Source organism: Strigops habroptila, chromosome 11 (assembly GCF_004027225.2).
Source record: "Strigops habroptila isolate Jane chromosome 11, bStrHab1.2.pri, whole genome shotgun sequence".
Lineage (NCBI taxonomy): Eukaryota > Metazoa > Chordata > Aves > Psittaciformes > Psittacidae > Strigops > Strigops habroptila.
In genome coordinates, this window is record NC_046360.1 from 34323110 (window position 1) to 34347330 (window position 24221).

At 39.9% G+C, this 24221-nt stretch overlaps 1 protein-coding gene across 1 annotated transcript in view; it reads right to left on the reverse strand.

Moving 5' to 3' along the window:
- PTPRG (protein tyrosine phosphatase receptor type G) overlaps nt 1-24221 on the reverse strand; it is a 405417-nt gene that overhangs the window by 132135 nt on the left and 249061 nt on the right. Inside the window, exon 5 of the mRNA XM_030502207.1 lies at nt 11066-11161. Within this exon, the coding sequence (XP_030358067.1) occupies nt 11066-11161 (96 nt within the window). The remainder of the gene's footprint in view (nt 1-11065; nt 11162-24221) is intronic.

Sequence of the window (24221 nt, forward strand, 5' to 3'; positions counted from 1 at the left end):
GCCAATACTAGGAGAAACTTGGCACTGTTATATCTTGGAACTACAGTAATAATTCTTCAGGCAGAACAGCTTAAATTTAATAAGAATAACTTTTTCATCTGAGCCAGAAGATCTAAAGGCAAAGGAAGCCCCAATTTTACCCATCTATTTTATACATTCAGACTTTACAACCAATCTCTCTTTTATGGCACAAAGTGAAACTAGGCAATCATTTATGAACAGATCCTGCACTCACCCTCACTTAAAATGTGCCATAACACTAACTGGTAACCAGAGACATATGAAGTCTCTACAATTTCATGGAAGATACAGAGGATGAAAACAAGTGTAATTTTTCTAAGGTGAACACAAATCCTGTGCAAAATCCTGCAGAACTGGGCAATGTGTGGACTAGAAAGCTGGAGTTTCCTGACTAGCGTTTAGATTTCTCCCTCTGTGTACCATGAAACTAAACCACATGTAATATACTTGATAAATCCATCCAGGTACAAGTCCTGGATGGCTACAGAGGACGGCTTTTGCAGAAAGAGAAATTCAATTAGATTTAAAGAAAGGTGGGCAGACAGGCATTAAAAATTGTCTTCCTGGCATCCAGGCTGGATGTTTAACAGGGAGAATACAGGGACTTATGAGAGGCAGCTACTGAACTTAGGAGAAAGGAAAGGAGATGAACATCCAACTTCTCCTTTGATTCTGTAAATAAGACCATATCTAGCAAAACTCTCTGAAGACTTGGGTAGCAAAAAATAGATGCTTTAGTTCCAGCTTCTCTCGCTCTCTTTTTTTTTAACAATAAAGGTCAAGTCAAAATGCACCAGATTTGGAACATGAAAGAAGGAAGGGGATGAACCTATCGTTACTATCACAGAGAGAAGAAAAGGTACTTGCAGCAAAGAAAACAAGCCATATTCAATGGCTTCTCAATGCTCAAAGACACAAAGAGAGACTCTACTAGGGGCTGTTGGCCCTTCCCTAAAGCAGACAACAGGAGAGTGACAGCAGCCTGCGTGAGGGCTGGGGGTCCCTCCACTTTGACCCAGCTCTCATGGCATCCAGCTCTTGGTCTGCTATATGGCGTTTGATAAAGTGACAAAGTGATGCAACAACAAAGCACACCAGAGAGGAAAACACAGAAAACATTACTGTAGTTAGGGAACTAATTTGTTTTTTAGTCTAATGGTTATAATCAGCAGACTTCCTGAGTATCAATCTTCCTGAACCACAGAGCGGGTGAGATTATAGACTGACAACTGTAAGTTTTACATATAAGACAACTAAAGTGTCATTTGCAGGAGACTGGTAATGAAAGCTCCACAAGATATTTTTCTATCAATTTAAAGATTTTTATGTATACAAAAGTGGTTTTGTTTAGGTTTTTAGGGGGTTGTTTGGGGTTTTTTTTGTGTTTATTTTTTTAAAGACAGGATATTTTTAAATCACAGAGAAGTAAATTACTGTGTTTAAGAGTAACTATAGGCACTATAAATATTCCTAAACTGATTCCACTTTTGAACATCAAGGGTGAGAAGAAGGAAAGCGAGGCAAAAGAATACACAAATGCATGTTGATCAAGTTCTAAGGACAAGTTATTCAAATAAAACCACTAAAATATAAGAGGACAATTATGGGAATTAAGGCTAATAAATTGGTATGTAATTTAATGAAGCAAGTTAATAATGGCATCCCACTTGGGATTAATTGTAATACATTAATCAATTAAGAAGCATTGGGAAAGCAAAAAAAGCTGTAAGTCAAAAATATTTACAATGCTGTAAACTGAAAGACAGTGATACTGACATTCAAATGAACATTAAACTAGAAGAGCACAGAGATCTATTCCCAATGCAACACGCACAACCAGCTCTCATTAATGGTTACGACAGATAGCTCAAGATATCGAGGAGAGACCCCACAAAACATACAAAGTGTTTTCTAAATCTGTAGCATTGCCAAACTTTGGAGTCCAAGTTCTCTCAACAGCAAGAAAGTTTACAGTTTCTTCCTAGCATCAAAAATTGTGAGGTTTCCATTAAATAAACTGAAACAAGGACCATCATTTATCAAAGCAAAAGTCACTCGATAACCCATCACCATTGTTAGACATCCTCCTTTGCAACTGCATCCAACCAGAGAAGTGACAGCACAAGTCATGAGTTATGATCTCAGGCTTCACAGTTAAAGCATTTACAGTGCATTTTTACCTTCAATTAGAGTTTTTTTCAGACACTTTGGAAGTTCATTTCTCTAGATAGATGTAAGGTTAAAACCAAAATAAAAGCCAAAGACTCTGCATTCTGGTATTTCGCTCTGCACTGTAAAACGAACTGCATGACACCACTTTCTGCACAGCCCATATCCTTTAAAACTCAACCTAAAAAAAAGGCTTTAATTGAAAGTATTGCATTTTGGAGGTCATCTGACAAAACCAGGCTTCCTGCTCCTCTGCGCTAGTGGAAAATACCATGAGCGAGTTCGCAGAGCTGAAGAGAAGAAGGGAAAAGAAGACGATTGCTTGGGCACTGAAGAAGATAAGTGCACATAAGGTAGATTATCTTTCTACACTGCACAGTCAGCCTGTGGATAGAAAAGTTTCAACACAGCAGGTTGCAGCCATCATGATCTAGAGACTGCAAATGCCTCTTGGCAGAACACAGGCAAGCAGAAGCAGAACGATGTGTTTGCTTCCAAGAACAATCTGTTTCAGCCGCCCTGTCAGTCTGTCTGCCTCCAAATCCAGCCCCCCTTTCGCTCACACATTTGTACCTCATTCCTCCAAGCACACTTGCTCAGGATGTTCAGGCTGCTGTGTGAACACCTCTGCTCTTAGCAGTCCTAGAGTTAGGCACGTGAGCTCCTTCTCATGGATGAGCCATGACAGATGTGCAGCCACGTCAATGAGAAAGCCCAGACCCTGCAAATCAAGACAAACTTTGCTCATGCTTGTATGGGATTTGAAATGAGGGATTAGCGAGAGCTCAGGCTCTGCAGAGTGACCCCAGCAGCAAAGCTGTCTATCAGTGCTGTTGTCAATGGACAGAAAATTGTGAGTATTGAAGATTATCTGGTAAAAAACCCTCACAAATGAAAGGGCCAGTGTTTCTTCAGTGCCATTCAGCTCACTAAGCTCGTAAATGATCATCACATGAGTGATGTACATCACTGGGCTCACAGCCCCAACCCCTTCCCAGCTCCTTGTGCTCTCCAAAGCACTTGTAGCTTTTGCTCAGTGATGTCCCAGGGCTCACCCCAGCACTCTGCCTCTTCCTCACCTGCTTCAGGCAATGATGTTCAAGAAAGGGATGCAGCTCTGCTCACCTCACCAGAGGATGTTCCCCCCCAGCTAAAAACCTTTTGAAGCTTCACTATCAAACTCAAGATTTCATCAGGAGTTGTTTGTTTAGTACTCTCAAGAGTCAGCCTACTCATTTTTGTACTAAAGGATGAAGAACCCTATTATAAGGAACCTTTATTCTTTAAAAGATCTCTGCTGCAAACAGCAGTTTTACTATTAAACATCTGAAACATGGCCAACCTGGGCAAAAGGTATGGATCAGAATAAATTTAAAGTCTCAATAAGCACCAAAATTGAAACTGGAGATATATATAGAGAGAGATATATAGATATATATATATTTTTTACTCACAGAGCTATTCCCCATCTGTTCTCCCCTTTCTTTCTTCTTTACATAAAATATTCAAATATATTCATATTTCCCAAAGAAACTTTCAACAGAAGTTGGAATAAAAATCTGAATTTTGGGCTTAGTTTAAAAAATTATTTTTGTTTTCTTTAATGGAAAGGTAGAATATATTTTTTAGAAATAGAAACTTCCCATGAATTTCTGTCTTCTACCCAAACCCAAATTCCAATCAAAAGGGTTTCAGTGCAAGTTTTTTGGTCAGCATGAATACTTACTGTTAGGCACCCAAACTTGCATGTTCTGGCTAAATCAACCACCCTTCTGAAGGCTGCTTAGTGCCATTCACATACTGAACTCAAATCTAACAGACTTTAAGAAGCTCTCATAATTATATGTTTAAATCCTCCATGATGCAAAATCACATTTGTCTTTTGGTAGTTTTATTTCCATTTATTTACTGGAAAATTAGGAGGATCATTTTCTGCTCCAGAGACGCACTGTGTTACTACACGTCATTACATGCGTTGTACAAGGTGTTTCTCAGAACAGTGTACTCTCAGTGCTGTACTGACCATATCTACCTACACCTACTTACTCATCTTTGTACGTCAGGGTACTTTGTATCCCTATCGTATTTTTCAACTATTTTTCAACTATTTAAGGGCCCTAGTACTGCTTTTATTAGTAACAACTAATGGTTGGAAACAGCTGCTACAATTTCAGAATGCAGGGAAAGTGGACTCCATGAATGAGAACACATTTCTAATTGTTTTGCTTGTATTCTGTTACATTGAGAGTTACAAGCACATATACATACACTTTGACAAATATAAATTATAGTTTCTAAAGGCACTGAATAAGTAGTTTTAGCCTGCACACATTTTCATATTATGAAGATAATAAAAAAAATACCTGTACTAATTACTAAATAATACTGCTAATCAATAATAATAGTTTTGTTATTCATAAGCTACTATTAATAAAACACCACGGGTTCTAATGTAACCATTAAAGGAATTAATACTGTAATTTAATTGTAAGGTCTTTACACGTATCTGAACTCTATTAAAATAAATGAAAAACCTCTCAATGACTCTGGAAGATGCCCAGCATGTTAATGATGCTACATGTTATTTGAACTACTGCAAATCACCTTTAAGATACTGCCTAAACACTGAAGTGCTGATTATGTTTCATGTAGATGGATATGATATATCAGGAAGAGTGCACATCTCCCTCTCCATTCTCATTTTCAAGTCAAAAAGCATTATAGTAAGGGAGAGGTGGAATTAGGGAATCACCAGGAATTGAAGTAGGGCCATGGGAACTGGGTGTCCTACCAGATATAGTTTTCACAACAGCTACTGTACTTAAAACACTTATTCACTGGTTATGATGGCAAACACAGGAAACAGTTAATGAAAGGGAAGAAGAAGGAAGAAAAAGGCTTCTACAGAAGTGAAAAGCTGAATTCTGTTATTTGAGAAATATACATTAAAAGAAGCATATTTGTGCCAAATATTCAATGGCTTTGATGGTATTCCACCAATTTATTCTGTGTTTAGCTTATTTAGCTCCCTGTGAAAACTGAATTATTGATCACCTTCATGAAGCAAACCAAGCACTGCTACGAAGAAATCTTATGAAAAAGCAAGGCCACAATTATTATTTGTTTTAATGAAGAACAAATCTCTGCATATACGAGCTAGTAGTAAATACAGCAGTAAATATAAAGACATTTACACACAAATAACACATGCATAGATCTAAAAGTTAAAAGCATTTTTTCCAACAACCTTAAAAAAAAAGTTAGTATTGGAAAATCACATTAAGAATGGCATCCCACTAAAACACCTGTAAGCCCCTTGCTTTTTACTCCATGTACCTTTGAAAATACTGTTAGTTGCATATTTGCTGCCAAGTACCTAATTACCTGTAAAAATCTAGCCCTGCACTGCTAAAGCTCTTGAGTGATGGAGGTACCAACATCACTCATCATTATGAAGATAATTTTAATGATGAAAGCATTGCTAAAAGTTATTTTAAAATTCATTTTTACTTTAACTTCTTTAGAGATGATTTGTTTGAGTACCTGAAATGCAGTAACTAATCACTGATGGTTTTCTTTGCAAATAATAAAATAGATTTATATGCCCTCCCTGTAGGAACAAGAATTCCATCACCTCCTCCTGAATTTCTGAGCTATCGAATATTTGATGAGTGCATAGGGAATCAGTATTGTGTCTTTTCACAGCAGTAATCAAGCAGTGAAGTATTCTCTGCCGTAATGAATCTATTGCAGGCCCAAAAAGATGAGTATTTCAAAAGCAAAAGCAATATGTTTGTTTTGAACACATTTAAGTTTGGCTTTAATAAAGCAAGTAGTGAAGTGTGCAATGAATTATATTGTTAGATGGTTAAAACAGAGCCATGCAATATGTCTGAATGCATTTAATCCAAGTAAGTACTCATTTTAAATGTGACTTGCAAATATGTATTACATGTATGTATATGAACAGATGACTCAGAAACCAGTGTGAGATCTTAGCCTTTCCTTCCACTCCCGGTTTGCTCCAAAACTGGCTCAGCCTGACAATTAACCAAGGCCTGGAGCCAGAAAATCATTAAGTACAAGTTGAACCTTATGAGGGCTGAAATTAAGCATGTGCATCAACTATTCAAGTTAGGATCATTTAAATTGAGAGAGAAGTGCCACACTGGACTGGGACCTGCCACATGTTTCAGCAGTTCGGTAGGTCTCAATGAGCAGCCACAGGCAACTTTTAAAGGTCCACAACACAGTGAAGCCCAGATAGGTCCCATCACTGTGGTGTTACTGCTTCTGCAAATCCAGAAGCCTTTACTGCAGACCAAGAGGATACTGTTGGATGTGCGAAGTTAAAACACCTTCCACTAGCACTAGTTCCACTTTGAGAAACACGAAGTAACCCTCAAAACTGGCAGGAATGGTCATATTGTTTTCTCCTGAGAAACTTGTCAGGAGGCAAAGAGAAATCATTGGCATGTACTCATTCGTCTCCAGAAGATTTGGATTTTTGCTAAAGTAATAAATGAGTTTCCTTTAACAACAAAAAACCAAGATCTTTTTGACTCACACTGCTGTTTAATACTTTGATCCCTTCTCCCTCTTGAAACATACTGACTTTTTCCCACAGATATTCCCATTATAAGGAAAGGACATTTTTTCCCCACTGATTACCGCACCCCCAATGGGCTTTAACAATCATTATATGCACCACCAGCAAGCTGGAGTTCCCTTCTCCCCTTTTCAGCTTGTTCCAGCTGAACAGCTTTTGCAATAATTTGAACTAAAAGATCAGAGGTTCCTGAGTCACTTTGCTCCTGTAGTACACTCACTGAGCCTCAGTAAGGATGAGAGAGGATCTTGAAGGAATCGCCGTGGCATGGTGCAAGGTTTTGTTTGTTTGCTGTTCGGCTTTTGCACAGTCAGGCACCTCATTCTACCCCAAATACACAGCTACAGAACAAATGCCTGCAGGAATTTTCAGCAGAGCCAAATCAGCTGTCACTTTGTTATTTGCTGCATGTCCCTGTATGTACAATAGTCCCAAGCACAATCATAGAATGGTTTGGGTTTGAAGGGACCTTAAAGCTCATCCAGTTCCAACCCCCTGCCATGGGCAGGGACACCTTCCACTAGAGCAGGTTGCTCCAAGCCCCTGTGTCCAACCTGGCCTTGAACACTGCCAGGGATGGGGCAGCCACAGCTTCTCTGGGCACCCTGTGCCAGCACCTCAGCACCCTCACAGGGAAGAACTTCTGCCTAAGAGCTCACCTCAAGCTCCCCTCTGGCAGGTTAAATCTATTCCCCCTTTTCCTGTCGCTACCTGCTCTTGTAAAAGCCGCTCTCAAGATTTCATGTCAGCCCCTTTATGCATTGGAAGTCTGATGCTTGAAGTGATGCTAGAGTCAGAAAGAGGACCAAGTACTAAGGGGACTCTTCCTCAACATACCTGTTCACTGCACAACTTGTACTCCAATGCAAGAAACAGCTTTCAAGCCCCAGTTAGAGATTTCAGGCCAGCTCATCGCATTTGCAAATTGGAAATACCTGCTATAAAGTCCCCACAGTGATATTTTACGTGAGATCCTCTGAGTGTCTTTCCACAGTGAAATAAAGATGAGCAATTACAGCAGTTTGTATATGCAAGAATTGTTTCCTGATTTTAACTATTAATTTTTGTCAGGTCAACCGACCTGCTGCATGCAAATAGAAATAGAATTTATCAACAGAGTTTACAATGAAGGCAATGAGAAAAGTAGAGATTTAATTAGCAATTACAATAAAGTTCCAAGTGCTTCAATTATCTAGGTTCAGAACCAATGTACTTTACCTGGAAATTGCCTTGAAACAGTGAATTCAATAAGGAAAATTCTTAGAGAGTCCAAGTTAAATTATTTAAAAAGAAGGAAGGAGGGTTCTTAATTATTTAATGTTTCACCAGTAATTATATAGTTCAGTATAATGTTCACTCACTGGAGAACCTGATTTTCAAAGGAACATTTGTGAACATCAGTCAAACAAAAAACAGCTGCCAGACTATAAACTCAGTCAGTGCAGTACACATTCATTCTAACACAGCATTAATGCATTAGCAAAAATCCAAGTCTTGACTTAATGGCAAACCTATCCAATAATTTCTGTGTTAAAATATTTACACAGAACAGCATGCACAACTCAGTTTTCTAATGCATTTGTAAAAAACAGTATGACCTCTATTGCTAAGTTTTTTTTTTAAAGCTCTGTTCTAGACAAATGAGTTAGAGATGGAACTACAGCTTTGGAAAATAGCAAACTATAAAATCAATACTCAAATAGTAAAAACTGACAATCAAAACGTGGCCATGGACACGTTAGGGACTTTTCATTCCAAAGTTACTACGAATCAGTTGTAAAAGACGGCTTTTAAATTAATTCCATGGAATACCAGCCATGGTGAGCTTATCCACATGGCGCCCTGGGGAGCAACGCTAAAGGAACATCAGGTATTTCTGAGCCAAACTGTAAAGGCTTTTCCAAGTTGTGGTTCACTAGCTCCAGCACGATACACAGCTGAGGGAACTAAAGCATCACCTTAGTCAAACAGCGTGGATGTGCAAAGGATTATCACCATCAATTAACAACCCTATGCACAAAGCTCAACGGGATGAACTCTGGAGAACCCTTATGATGGCCAAAACAGCAGTGCCACACTGAAGTCCTTCAGGTTTACTTACACAGGCCAGAATTCAGCACATGCCATTCCAGAATAGAGACTCTGGGCTCTACAAATCTTCCTCGGCAGCTTTCCATCTTGGAGCAGAGCTAACCAGAAGGAAGACTTGATGCACTCACAAGTTTAAGAGCACACCACTCATTTATCATTTCAACCAAAGGCAAAGGAAAAAACACCAAAGAAATAAACCCATTTCCTTCCAGATGCAAAACAGGTTGTCTCTAGGTCACTTTGCCATAGAAATACCTTACCCCCAAACTCTCTGGAAGAGATCAGAGCCTGTTTATCAGTAATGGCTTCAGATTTCATGGCTCTTGGAGCAGAGGAGCCCAGCTGCACCATCATCCAGACTTTACAGCCTAATGTCCTGTGGCCTGCAGGGCTAAAAATGATGAAAAGTACAGATTTCTGCTTCCCTGAGGGGACTGCAACACTCAATTGTGGTCTTAAAGAGCCTGCGGTCTCTTACAATCAAAGATGGCATTTTTAACTGCATTACAGCCTATTTTATGTTATTTTTAGTGAGTTTAATGGCTCCCTTGGAATCGTGCAAAGTGGGACTTGCAGTAAGTACAGCACCTGGCTTTGCAGGTGGGGAATACAAAATACATTCCTACTACAATTTTAAGGTCCTTTAAAAACAGGGTTTATGGAATAAATGTCACATACAGACCAGGGAATGGTACAACATGGAGCAGTGCTTCACGTGGCTTATGTGAAGCACATCAGGGTAATTTAGCAATTAAATTCCAGCAGAAGATGCCACAACATGTACTGCACACCACGGCATAGCACATGATCCTTCTGACACAGCATACACACATAACATGTAGCTCTTCACTGTGGTATAAATCAACTATCCGTGCCTTTGGTTGGTCTGCTTCTAAACTTCTGTCTTGGAAGGCCACATTCAATTTGCCCAATGCTCCTCACAGCATATGAAGAAGTCTGGGGAATCATCTTGCTATGCCACTGTAAATTATCACAGCTCCACCAACTTTACCCTAACATGAAATGCCACAGAAGTGCTCAGAATTCAACAGTGATGAATTTAACATGCCTACTTCCACTAGCCTGATGTCAGCAGAGATACAGCAATTTATGCAACACAAGGATCTGTCCTTTTCTCCTTATCAAAGCATTTGATCAAAATCAGTGACATGGAAAAAGACAACCTTACTTAATTTGAGCAGGAGAGTCAGGCTTGTCACTCCAACATCATAAGAAAGAGAGATGTATTTACATATGGGTACTTGCATATTCCTTTTTATCTGGCTTCACAAGGATAACAGGAAGATCACTGTCTTTCACAGTAAAAACTAGTGTGAAACCTCACAGAGGACCAGCATTTTCCTTTGCTCTTCCCTCCCTCTTTCCTCTCTTTTGAAAAAGCAACACCTTGAGATATTCCAAATCTTCATTAGCCACTTCTCTGTCTGCAACAGCTTGGTGGTATGCAGCTGCTCCAACTCACTCCATTCAATTCACCCTCGAGTAAGGAAGGAAAAGCTCAGTTTCTGATGCAACATAACGAAAGCCCCCACTGCTGAACACCACTGCCACGTGGCTTGATGTGCCAGCCCTCGCAAGCACCAGTCTCTAACCCACACTGCAGGTCTTGAGCATGTTGAACCAGCAAATGAGCTACCCAAAGCAGTCACGCTCCTGAGGATGCATTTAAAAAAGCAGATGCATAAACTCGCTCATTCGGAAACTTGGTCTGTTCAAGAACTTGTTATTATGACAATTTAGAAGAAGCTGCTGCAGATAAGATTGATGAAACTTATTGATTAATTTTCTCTCAAGCTATGTTTGAATTTTAAGTTTTTCTCCAAACTGAACCCCCAGTTCATGTTGGGTTGTTAGTATTCCAGGGACCGCAGCAATGTGCTTCAGCAGTGAACGAAGTTCCATGATAAATGTGTTCTCCAATCTGCATCTGTAAAGCAGCTATAAAATCAGAACAATTCATGCAAAATTTTTCATTATGTTTTTAAATATACTTATTTACATTTTAAATCACACATAGACAATATGAAATATCTTTCACTTAGACAGGTGGGAACAAGAAAACAGATGCATCCATTAAGCTTGAAACAATTCAATGAATTAAATAGTACACGGTGAATGCTTTGGTTTATGGATATAGCTCTTGTTTAAACTTACTTGAAAAAACACGGCCATGGCTCCGACTACCCTGTTTTCTAGAACTGCTGTTCCAAAACTGTCAAAGTCATCAGGATTGTAGAAGTAAATCTGCATCTGTAAAAATTAAAAACAACAACAAAATCACATTAGTGTTGATTCATGAAGCTTTCAAACGAGGTAATGCATCCATGTTGTACGTAAACCCAGTCTTATGAACCTGAGATAAAGGAATTCTGCTGAACAATATTGTTTAACTAGCATCTTGATTAATAGCATGACTGCCCTACTGGGACAGTTACCAGGGAACAGAGTCAATGCAATGCATTTTAATACCAAACCTAAGGATAAACAGAATGGTCAGTCTGTTTAGGTGGTAAATTTTGTGCTTTCTGACAGGATCTCTTCATTTCTCTGCTCATTGCAGGCTCATCTCCTGCTCTGTTAAATGTGCTAAACATATTTATCTCAAAAACCATAGAGAATTTTGGAGAATGATTTCAACGTTTAGAGTTATTCCTTTAGTCCTAAAGCAATTTGTAAGATAAAAGTCTGTCTCTGCAGCAATGCATTTTTATGAGCCTCTGATATTCGGGACTATCAGTTAGGGTCAGACTTCTCCCTGCCTTCAGTTAAATTTCATGACTTTTATTTCCAAAGCATTAGCAAAAAGTATGAGAGAAACCCAGATATTTTGATGTCATTTGAGGATGAATAATAAATATTAATACTTAGGCAAACCCAAAGTGATGGCAGGTGAGAACAATGACTACCCCAAAACAGCAAATGCCCGAGTTACACAAATACAGGAGGACCAAGAAATAGCTTCCTTCATACACATTGCTGTTGAACAGTTCCACTTCACTACACACACATCCATGAACAAGGGCAACTCAGAGGGCCGTGGGCACTACTGCTCTGAATGTCCTCAATGGTTCTTGTTCCATTTACTGCATTAGCTGAGCTCCCACTTCTGCCAGCCATCCTAACACACTGCTGCTTCTCCAGCAGTTGTTCAACCCTTCCATTCCCAAAGAAGCCCCTAGTGTTAGTCCATCTGTATCAGCCACGATTTGCTCCAATGGATCTGGTTTACACCCAAAACACGCAACGCTCCCTTCTCAACATGAGACCATGCAGGTGTGCACATTTTCATCAAATAAATTCAGCTGCACAAGTGCTCCACATGCTACAGATTAAAAACATGTGCCTCATCGTAACAGCCCAAGTGCAAGATCTGGACTTGCAGCGGTTGCTCTGGGGACCATTCAGGGATCCTCCTGGATAGATTTCACAATCCAAACCACCACTGGTTTGTCTGTGGGGGCAACACTACTGCAGGATGGTTGACCAACATGTACATACTCGTGTACACTGACTCCAGCCAAAAAAAATCTCTTCCTGGCTATGAGACAGGAATGGACCCATCAGGCTTCTCTTGCCCGAACCTGTGCATTCACTCCTGCCTTTCTGCTGTCCATCACCTGTTACCTGACCTACTCAGGCTTTCCACAGCATTTCTAGGTGATAAGAAACAGCCATGCAGAATGTAGTTAAATGGAGACAGCAGGTCTAGCTGAGACTGTCCATGCCTCCCAACACTTTGACGGTCAGACTGTCACTCCCTCCTGCAAATCTGACTGCAAGCAAATGCTCTGCTGGCACCAACAACTTGTTTGGGGCTTTTTCCAAGATTGTGCTGTGTGACAAATCCTCCTATATTCACAAAGGCAAGTGTTTTTCCCATATTCCAAAATTTTGTATATTGCCAGATAAGATGATGCCCCTTTATCTTGCTTAGATATGTTCCTACTCATATTTACTGATTCCCAGGCTTCTGACTGTATATATTGGCTGTAACCTATAGGCACTTTGCCAGTACTATATATCTAATAAAAACCACCATATAAAGAAAAAGCCAAGATGAAGATCAGTCTCTTCAGAGGTAGAAGTACTTTTTTTCTAGGTAGAGAATAAAATAAGACCACATACCAAATGGCTCACAAAAAAACATGAAAAAATTGTCTGGCACTCACTCTAGCTTCATAAAATTTGAAAGCAATTTTCTTCCCCTATTTTGGCCTTCCTATTCCCAGTGTATTCACAGCGCACACAGATTTGCTGGCAATATCTCACAAAGTTGGTGGTGCCTCCAGGTTCTGAGAGCTCACGCTTTGAACAAATGTAGACCAAGGTAGAGCCATTCATTGATGTAGAAATTAGAAACAGTTTGTTTCAGGCAGAATTGCTTAAACTTCAATTTCACCAGCACTGACAAAACCTCACAAAACACTCACAAATTACATTTTACTCGCCTTTAAAATACAGTCTAAAATTAGATGTACCTTACATAAAACACTTCACTACACAGTCCTCATAGGAGTTTATGAAGAAAAGTATCACTGAGTGAGTTCAGCATATGCCAAAATCATTTTGGATCAATTTTGCTCACTGCATTTTAAAGGAATTAATTTTTACAATACACTTTTGGATAACAGTGCAAAGGGCTTTGGTAAAAAAGTGCTTAATTCACATCCCTTGTCTCAGCAGTGCAATTCCACAGACTAATCAAGAACCACGCTCTGCCTTGATTACCATACGCATTGATACATCTTACCACTGCTCCCTAGTGTTTTTCCAGAGCGCGTGGTTCCTCTCTCTGCATCCATCAAGTCAAGGGGAACTGTCTTGTATGAAAAATTATCATCATCTGTCATCTAGTAGCTTCCTTACGTGTTCATATAGCTAGAAGGGACATTTTAGGAGTAGAATCTCCTAGGACTTGCTATTATACCATTTACACAAACACATACACTGCAAAAACAGCGTTGAGAAGATGGTAAAGTTACATCCTCAAAGCTGCTCATAAAACCACACCTGGACACCACTGAGCATTACTATTATGACAATTTTCTAATTATGTGATCACACATTGTTCTCTTCCATAATACAGTCTCATCTGTTTTCCCCAATTCACAATAAAATGTAAAGGTATCTGATGTATTTTTGTTCTTTTATAGATAATATAGATAATATTGAATGCATCTATCACCAGATATTTAATTTAATATTTTCTACGGATGGCATAATGTTCTTTATGTACAAATTGGGAGTAAGACAGTTAACCATAAAATTAATTTCACTGCATACTTAAGTGGCCTAAACATGCCAGAAAATTTTCATTATTACTCCTTATTATATAATTAGTATATACAATATAAGGTGCATTATGCATATAAATGACTTCTACTATCTCTGCCTGGTACATACAAAGCAGTAGTACGGAATGCAAAGGGACATTTAAGGAAAGGCAAATTTGGATCTTATTATAATATGCTATTTGTGAAATGCAGAACAGAGCATCATCCAAGCCTGTTCATCCAACCTGACTTGTGGTTTCAGCACTACAAACCATCTTTTTCTTGCACATTTCCGCATGTGATTTCACAATAGCTTCTATTTTCCAAAATGCAAGGAAAATATGTATTTTTAAAGGCTCTGAATCCCTTAGCAATGGGAAAGCCTGAAATATGCTTTGTAGTTTCTATAGTGTGATGCTGTCTGCAGTCAGAATGCTTGGTTCCACACATCCCTGCTGATCGTGCTCCAAACAGCCTTCCTGGTGGCACAGGTCCCAGAGGCCATGAGAGCCCTGTTCTCTATGGCACAATATACTAGATTTGTAAGTTTTTCACATTTAGCCCTGTTACAACTAACAAGGCTGGGAAGGGCTTACACAGACCTTCCTTAATCTCAGACGTGCAACACAGCACTGTGCTTGCATGTACCTTGTAAAGATCTATTACAAAAAACGTAGTGTCCAAGCAACTTGAAATTTTCAGTATTTTGATATGGGTAAGCTGAAACAAACTGTCTCTAGTGACACAAAGGTACTTTTCTTGCAGGAAGACTCTCTCCATCCTAAAATGCTACCAACAAGTACTGTAGTTAAGAGAGCTTTACTAAGGCAGGGAGAGGGCAAGAGTCTGCTTTTAATAGAAAAACTCTATGCTTTGACACTCTTCACACTCTAAAAGAGTAAATTTGTTTTCACTCAAATTTGAGGGAGATTTGCTGTACAGTACAGATTAAGCCTGGAAAAAAATCTTACTAAAGGGGAAAATCTTTAGAATGTTACAAGTGCCTTAAAAGAGAGGATTAGAGAGAAAACCCTCACTCCACCATAACCCAGGAGATAATTGCCAGTCACCCTATAAAACCGTGTCATGTTTTCTGGTCTGTTCTGTCCAGGAAGGTCCAGTGCCCAACCACTACAGCTTCCAAGCACTCCAGGCCTTTTTCCAGCTGACAACACTTAAACAAATGAATACACCACATACATCCAACATCTAATTCCCCAGCCGGGAGCATATTTGCCTTCATGCTCCTAACAGCTACAATACCCCTCCACCCTGCTCCAGGGCAGGCAATCCCCTCATCCTTGGGATCAATCTACTCTCTGCAGAAACACCTTTATTCAGTCACATTGTTCCAATCTCTAGAGGAATCTGGTGTTCCCCAAACCTGGCAAAACATCAGACCCTGCTCTGTGCTTAAGAGATTTTGACTCAAAATTGGGCTGCCACCACACTGAGCTTGTAAGGACAGGCTGTCCAAAATGTGCATGTGTATTACTGAGAAATACTGCCCACCAGAGATCATTTCTGATTTTATTAAGTACAATTGCCTCTGAATGACTAAACCCTCTTTATGAAATGTCACTGGCTTGCAAAAACTGAGCCTGCTCCAAATGAATGACTTCTCCCTGCCACCCATCCACAAATAAAAGGCTTTGGCTCTCCGCTCAGATGCTCCTCCTCTGCTTGGCAAGACAGACATCCAGACAGAAATCACCATTCCCGTGCATGACATCTTCTGCTCTTATTACCCCACTACAAAGACAGAAAGTTTATATCCAATGCAGACCATCATGGCTAAGCTCATTCAGCACTTACGAGAGAAAAGCCACAATGAGCATTTGATAGATCCCAGAAGATGCGAGCGAGTTCAAAGCAATTCTGGGAGACTGGAAACCAAGCAAGAACATTTTCCATTGACAGATGCCAAGTATTTTAAAAATAAATAATTGAGACTTTAAAATTGGGCTGCTATCACCCTGTGCAACCTCCTACAGCAGATTTCTCTTTAGATTAAAAAATGAACAAAGGCTCATTGTACTGTCACAGATGTGGAGTACAGAATATTCAATAGTATCAGGAATGCTGGTGGAAGGGAAAAGATCATCGGAATTAGCTTTCCGCTCATTTCCTTCCAGCAATCCATGGGCTACCATGCAATTTAAGGCTAAAGGAAATAAAAAAAAGGTTTTATAGGCCAGCCAATTTTTTGATGAATCAGGCGGCAAGATGCAGAGGCAACAGCTATGTGGTTTATTATGTACTGCTTTAGAGACTGAGAGCAAAGCACACAGGCATCGCAGGTAGATTGCAAATCTTTGCAGAGTAGCCAAACAGAAATTTGCAGTGTTTGCTTTCAATGATGATCACTGAATATACTAATTCTTAATTAGTACCTTAGTTGCTCATATTGTAAGAATAAATTATTCCCGGCCACTTTTATAACTGGATTTAAACCCCTCACGCAAAAACAAATCCTGTGCTAAGATTATGAATCATACATGGTTTTTCTTAATTGAAAGCTCGTACGTAGCTTACTTCTGCTTTAAATACATGCAGAGATTTCTAGCCAGTTGGAGGATGTGATCCATTTGGCTCGAAGAAAAATTTTCTACAGACATAATGTAATCTTCACTGCAGCACTGAAAATTCAAAATCACTGTCCTGCAGTCTGTGTGTTTACTGGAGTGTGAGATGTACACTGGGGCGATGGAGTCTGGTGTTTGACTTCTCATTATATTCTTTTTAAGAAAAAACCCCCATGAAACTTACCATTTATAACATATTCAGAACCTGCTTAGAAAAGGCGGGGGGAAGAGCAAATCGTGATGTTTTCCAGTTCTCCTACTAGAGCTTGATGTAATAACAGAGAGTATACTGCATTCTTTTTAAAAGATAAAGTTGAACAGGAGTAGATAATGGCATGTTTTTCCTGCCTAGTCTATTATTCATCAGTGAATTTTTTAAGTATAGTTAGGCAGGTACAGAGATGTATTTTGAATGTCATAACTTAGTATTTTACAGTGCCTTAAAGTGTGCTGGGTAAATTGCAAAACAAAGAGTCAGACAGGGTCTTTGTCCTAACGTAATTGCAACTTGATAATGAATACAATGCTGGGCATAAAAAAAAATGAAAGGAGTTGAAACAACAGGAAGAGCAAAGATCACACAAGTGAAATAACAGAATTTAACTCAATTTAGACATTCCCATGCTTTAGAAGTATGGTAAATTTCCCTTTAATCTTTTTTAATAGTAAGCATTAATCGTTGCTTTGTTGCCCACGAAGAATGCCATAGGTGTATCTATGCTAGCAGTCGAGACAAAGCAATTTCATAGTCATTTTCAACCTCACGGTTGGTAGTTGTTGCACGTTCTGCCGCTAACTCTGAACAGTGTTTAAACCTGTGAGCGGTCCAGTAACAACCCAGTAGGAACAGTGAGGCAACACGACGCTTGTAGGATTGCCCTGGGCTTCATTGTTGGATCACGGCCATATCACTCAGTGTCTTGAGTGTTAAGCCCTGAATGTTAAGAGATGTACCTTGGCAAGCCAGAAATTTCCCTGATTTCTACTGCCAGAAACAAATACCCCTTAGGCCTGCTCCCATCCCAAACAAGAAAATCCATCTCATGCACATCCACTAAGTCATTACACAATGAAAGCATATTTGATGCTAAAAAGCTGTATGTTGCATTCATTTGTATTTCCATAATATGAAAATAACGGTTTCAGTGTTTATGCTTTCCATAACATGAAACTTTTTTGCAATTGCTTTGTACTCCGAGTAACAGCCATATGATTCACCATGAAATGAAGTCTGGAAAATCGTTTTGGATAAATGGAACTATAAATTCAATAGAATTTCCATGACAACATAGATTGCAACACTCCGCCACAAGTAAAATGTCATAAATCATTCAAAACCAACAAAAAATCAGCAGTAAGTCTTCTCTTTCACAACACACAAGACCTCTGAATTACAGAGCTGTGGTTATTACCTCCCATGCAGTGCCTCTCATTTCTGATCCTCTTTCCTGTTACAAGTGTTGTTTCATATCTGACCTCCTTCCAAACACAGGAAATTATAATGTTAACAACTTAATACCAAGATGTAAACAAGCACTGAAGCGCAACAAGCAGGAGGCTTTTTTGAACCTTTCCTCCTTTTCTCATCTTCTAAAAATGTTTAAATATCTTCATCCTGTGGTAATTATACCTGTGTATCCAGATACATCAGAGCATCTTGTTAGGCTCACAAATTTAGGAGGCTCTTTTTCTGGAAACGTGGGTGGTAAGTGTACAATAGGGTGCTCAGTCAGCTCGTAAAGAGGATGTGAACCACATGTCCAAGGGATGGAACAGATCCAAGGAGAGGAGGAGGTAAAGATAAGGAAAAAAAGGATAAAAGATTACACCACACAGTATTGCTCATTCGTACCTCTCCATCAGAGGGTTCCTGACATGCGGTATTTCACTTAAAATCCAAGGATCTGGAATGAAGTGATTCCAGGTGGACCTTCATTGCAATTTAAAAATCCCTGTGGCTGTTGCCTTTGTGCCTGTGAGAAAAATCTGGAAAATGCAAAGCTCCTTCCCCCCTGAAAAGAATAAGCAGCTCATAAAACCAAATGAGAAACAAATAGCTCAGTATTCTGTGTTTTGGGTGGGAGCAGGAGTATTTCTTACAAATCAGGTCTTTTGGCAACTTGAAGAAGCAGCAACCTACTAGTCCTTGGATTGCGAGGGCTCATCTTCCCAGACTACAAGAGAGTTTCTGCTACCTTGCATAAATCACTGCCCATTTCTGTGTTTGTTTCCCAATGCGTAAACTACGGGCATTGCCCATTCCTCCTTTAACTGGATGTTTTATGAGGAAAAACACCAAAAGATTGGAAATAAATAGGAAGAATGACATGGAATTGAAAAGTACGTGAAATAAACTATATTTGGAGTGGTGTTGAGAACAAAAAACTTGGGGTTGCTGTTCATTTGCTTGATATTGTAGTAAGACTCACAAGTACCTCATGATAACAGTACATTGCCTCTTAATACTAGTACCAACTTCTAAACAGCTCACATCTGACACAGTGCTGATGTCGCAGGAGCTCAGTGCACTTATTTCCAGGTGCTGTATCCACATACTCAAGGGCATCTTCCCAGGCTCCTGGAGTCAACTGGGGTTTTTCCCTCCACTACCAGACTCTGGCTTTGCCAGAGGCTTTTTGGTTTACTTATTGAGTAGTTCAGAGTGTCACCCACATTGGCTTTGTCTAATTGTGGCATATTCCAAACAAGACAGCAAGCACATGGACGTGGGAACACACAACGCTGAGACTCCCATCTCAGTGAGAGACAAACTTTCTTCCTAAAACTGTCCAAACAGACAAATTAGCAGCAATACTTAGCTGCTGGTGGGGGTGAAAAACTCAAACAGGCAATTTAGGAAGTGGCTAAGCACCAGATGCCACAGCAACTAAAACCAAGCCGGGTGGACCGACTGTATGAACAAAATAGCTCTGAACTCAACCCAAAAGCAACTGTTCCAGATGTCATCTTCATCTGTTTCCCATGGTCTTCCTACAAAGAGAACTAAACTACTGAAGAAAGTGTTTTAAACTTCAAACTACTCAAACTGTCCCTACTTTAGCAGTCTTTCAAGGATCCATTTACTTTCTTAAACATCAAGAAGTGCTGCCAGAATGGAGAGAACTGCTGGGATTTCCTAGCAAAAACACTCCAGTGCTCTTCAGAGAAAAGAAAGGAGCTGCTCTTTAAATATAAACCCTTACAAAAGCACACTTTTCCTGGCATGGGTGATTAATACAATTTCATGTACCATTCACTTTAAAGATGCATTGGCACAAGTATTCATTCCTTTGAGAGCTCATATCTTAGCTCAAATTATTCTTTTTGTACTGTGGAATTCAGAACATCCCGTGTGGTTTGTTTGGGGGGTTTTGTGTGTTTTCTTTCCTTTTTTTTATATATAAATAGGCAAGGCGAGCTCTTCCATGAGGTTTAATGATCTTCAAAATGCCTCAGAACGAATTTCGGGATATTTATAGTTTTGTTGCATCTCTGGATTCAAAGCCATGCAGCAGATGGGGCACGTTTTCAGAAGCATTTTGCTGGGCGAAAGGCCATTCCTATATCTGAGGGGATGTGAAATCCTCCAGGCTGTACACTTACAGAGCTGCTTTTATTTATAAACTGTGAAGTAGAGGGGCAATTACAGGAGAACCAGCCCACAAGAAGAGCTTACTTGGAGGGCTTTGTAACAGAGGGCAAAACTAATATGGGTTTTCCCACATTTTGCAGAATATCTAACATCACATCTATTCAGGTCAGGTTGGACAGAGCCTTGGGCAACATGGTCTAGGGTGATGCATGCCTGCTGATGGCAGGGGGGTTGGAACTAGATGATATTAAGGTCCTTTCCAACGCTAACTGTTCTATGATTCTATGATTGAAGGCATCAATGTCAGCCCAAAGGTAAAACAAAGAGGTGCTCAGCATCAGAGGTCTCAGTAGCTACTTGCTGGAGGAAGGTGGGACAGCCTGCGCTGCAGGGACAGCACCAGTTCTGCCTCAGGCTTCGCATTTTAACACAAGAGGGATTTTTCCAATGCAACTGCTCCATGTGGGTGTTTTACTTCAAGTTTCCCAAAAAGGCTTAACGTGCAAGGAGTGAGTATATGATATCCTTTCTAAAACTCAGGATCTCTTGAAAATACTTCAGATTTCCCACCATGGGCTGCCTTCCCAAATTCTCCAGTCTCTTGGAAAACCTTGCACGTAATATCTTTGTATTCTGTCTCTAATTTTCTAGCTTTTCTTTACCCTAATCCTTCAACTGTTTTACCAGAGCAGGAAGTGAAGTCTGCACACATCTGAAGCGAGTGTTAAGAAATTTGTAAACTTCTTGTCTTCACGACTTTGTGTATAGGCACACACACAGAGTAGCTGAATACACCACCTCAATGACACCAGCTTAAGAACATGCTTCTATATTAACACTAGCAAATCAAAAAGAACTAGGCTTCAGCACAGCAGGAAGCAAAATATTCAAGTAAGCAGCAGAACTTATGGGAAGGTTTAGGTGCTAGAAATTGTGTAGTCTTTTAAAGTTAGAACCTTGTCCACTGTCACACCTGCAGACCCATTTGCAAATACATTCTGTAATAGTCCTTTGCTAAATGTCAAAGTTATTCCTCCATGCCTGTGAAATAGAAACACAAATCTAACCCTCAGCCCCTCCTGTGCTGGTACCTCTCTGCAAATGCCCTGCCGAGACTCCCTTGGTACATCTGACTCCACTGCTCGCTTGTGGCATCACCTTATCTAAAGTGACTAAAGCTTTAACACTAAATATCCTCTCAGCTTTAACACTTCCAATTTTTTACGGGCCCATTGATGTTGAAAGAAAAGTGTTGAACTTCTTTGGAGTCCTGATGAACACAACAGTGCCACCAGACTGGCATTTGAGTCCAAACTGTAGAGGCTTTGGTTCAGTAGAGTTTTCAGTGTATGCGCCTTGTGGGAGGCATGCACAGTTTTGCCCCTGCTCAGCCAGGCTCTGGGCCAGCTTCATCCCTTCCCTCTACTCTGCATTTTAATAGAAACGAGTCTCAAGCCAGCGAGTCATATTTCCACCCTGGCTCACATCTGCCTATTTCTGAAAGCACCTTTTCTGCCTCAGCACCTCACATTTGAAGAATTCACCTGGGTAATGGGCACCATAGAAGTTCTGGCTTTCAGTATGACAGCTGCTGGCTTTTCTCCAGACTTCAGGAGTCTTTGGCTCTAGAAATGCCCAAGCAAATTAATTCTTGCCCATGCCACTACTGTCTCCACCAGCCCCAGACACTTGGTTTGCACCTGCAACCACCAATGGAGACTGGAAATGCTGCAACATGGTGCAGACTCTCACTGTCAGATACAGAGAGCATGAACCACACTGCCTGGGGCCAGGGCTGGGGCTGTGGTGGGCACGGAGGTATCACCTGTGATACCAAACCACACCATCCTATGTGCTGCCGGTACATTTACCTCTCCTGTCATGGTTCTGTATCAACCCAATATGCCTCGATGGAACTTTTGAAATGTGGGAGTTGCACAAGCAAAGTCTTTATCATAAATCTGATAATTAACCTGCATAACTAATTTCCCTTCTGGCAGCAGGCACAGGTTGGAATAAAAAGTCTATTCAATGCCTACTAGAGAAGACTCCTATATTTCATGTTTACTTTAAGCAAGTATAAAAAAAAACTAGGGACAAAGGGCCTCAAAGAGTCAAATTCCTTGCAGTTTCAACAGAGTGCCCTCAATAATATATAAAGCAGCTACGCTCTTATCCCTAAAACTACAGGTGTGAACCAGATGTCATGCTTATCTTCTCTTGAGATTACAGCAAACAATCGCACACCTTCAGAATATAAAGTAAGCTTTGGATCAAGAAGCCTGAAATATATTAAAAGCGTGGCACTGAAGTTAAAAATTAAAGTATTAACCTACAAATCACTGATTCATTCAAAAGTCTGTTTATAGCCTATGTTCTATAAAAGTTACATTTCTTCTACTTGACCTTTTCATAACAAACATATTATGAAAAACAAATCTGAAATAAAACTGCTTGCATAAATCTCAGTCTGGGTCAGCAAGGTATTGCCAGACAGATTGTTCAAATATACTGTGCCACCTATTTAAAATACACCATGGCTCAAGGAACAGAACTAAAATTAAAGCCTTGATTTAAATTTTAAACTTTCCTATTATTGTAATAAAGGTTTAGAAAAAGGTGAGAGTATGCTGCAGCAAATATTGAAAGAAGATTGAACCCAGACAGTTATCTCAAAGAGAATTTGAAAGTTAACTTACTACATAGTAACATGACATGGTGCAAATGGTGCTCTAACTATACAGCCTGGGTCATAACCAAACACCTAAATGTGTGTATCCAGAGGATATTCCAAAATATTCAGTTTCAAGGAACTATCCATTCCCTCACTCAACTAGCAAACATCACTAGTATGCTAGTGTTCATTACTGGGGGCGTTTCTGAGAAAGAACAGGGTCTTCCTCGCCAAATGCACAAGATAAGCATGTCAATACTTATATTGCAGTGTTTTCTCCCCTCAACTAGGTCCAGGCACCACCTTCTGACCCCTGTGTTGACACCTCAGGAGCAGCAGTGCTTGCCGCAGAGGGTGAGGGTTTGTTGTCTCTGATAGATGGTTCATCTCATGTTTCAATTTTGCCTAGCTTTCTTCTCCCTGCCCTGGCTAGCTTCATCCTTTAATCCAGAGTGCCTGGTTTCAGCATCCCCAGTCAAACACACACACTCCAAAGGCTGTCAGCATTGAATGCTAACGTTTCACTAAGAGGAGCCTTCCAGGTCAATTTATGACAGAAATATTGCAGGTTTGTAATAAGAACCCTAGATAAGAAAGCTTTGTGTTTACTCAATAATCCCCATATTCACTTAATAAAAGCATGCATCTCGCTTTCATAGCTGAACAGAAAAGGTGGTGAATGCGACCTGGATCGACAGCTGTAATGTCATCTGCTCAATCTTGAGGGAGTTGAACTACCCTGTTCGTATAACAGTATTCACCAGTGACCCAAAGCCTCCTTCTGCCCTCCAGCAACAGAGCCTGTGACTCCAGGGGAAAAGGCATCCAACATCTTGGCTCACTCATGTCAATAAAACAGAGTATGAAGAGTCATAGGCTAAGGTGTTAACATGACCCTGTCTATAATGCTGAACAGTCAATCTTGGTTTGAGTTGAGAGCACAGACCCAGGCTGCTCAGCTCCATTGCAACACTAATGATTTAAAACATCTTTATAACCTTTTACTAAAGATATAGGAGAAAGTAAAGAATAGTGCAGAAAAATAAAGAATTTCAAATATAAACAACTAAGTTTTCAGGCTTCACCCTATGCCTTATCCCCATCTGTTATCAAATGTTTTTTTTCTTACAAGGACAATCTTTGGATGGTATTAAATAAGGTGACAAATACTCTTCTTCAGAAAAAA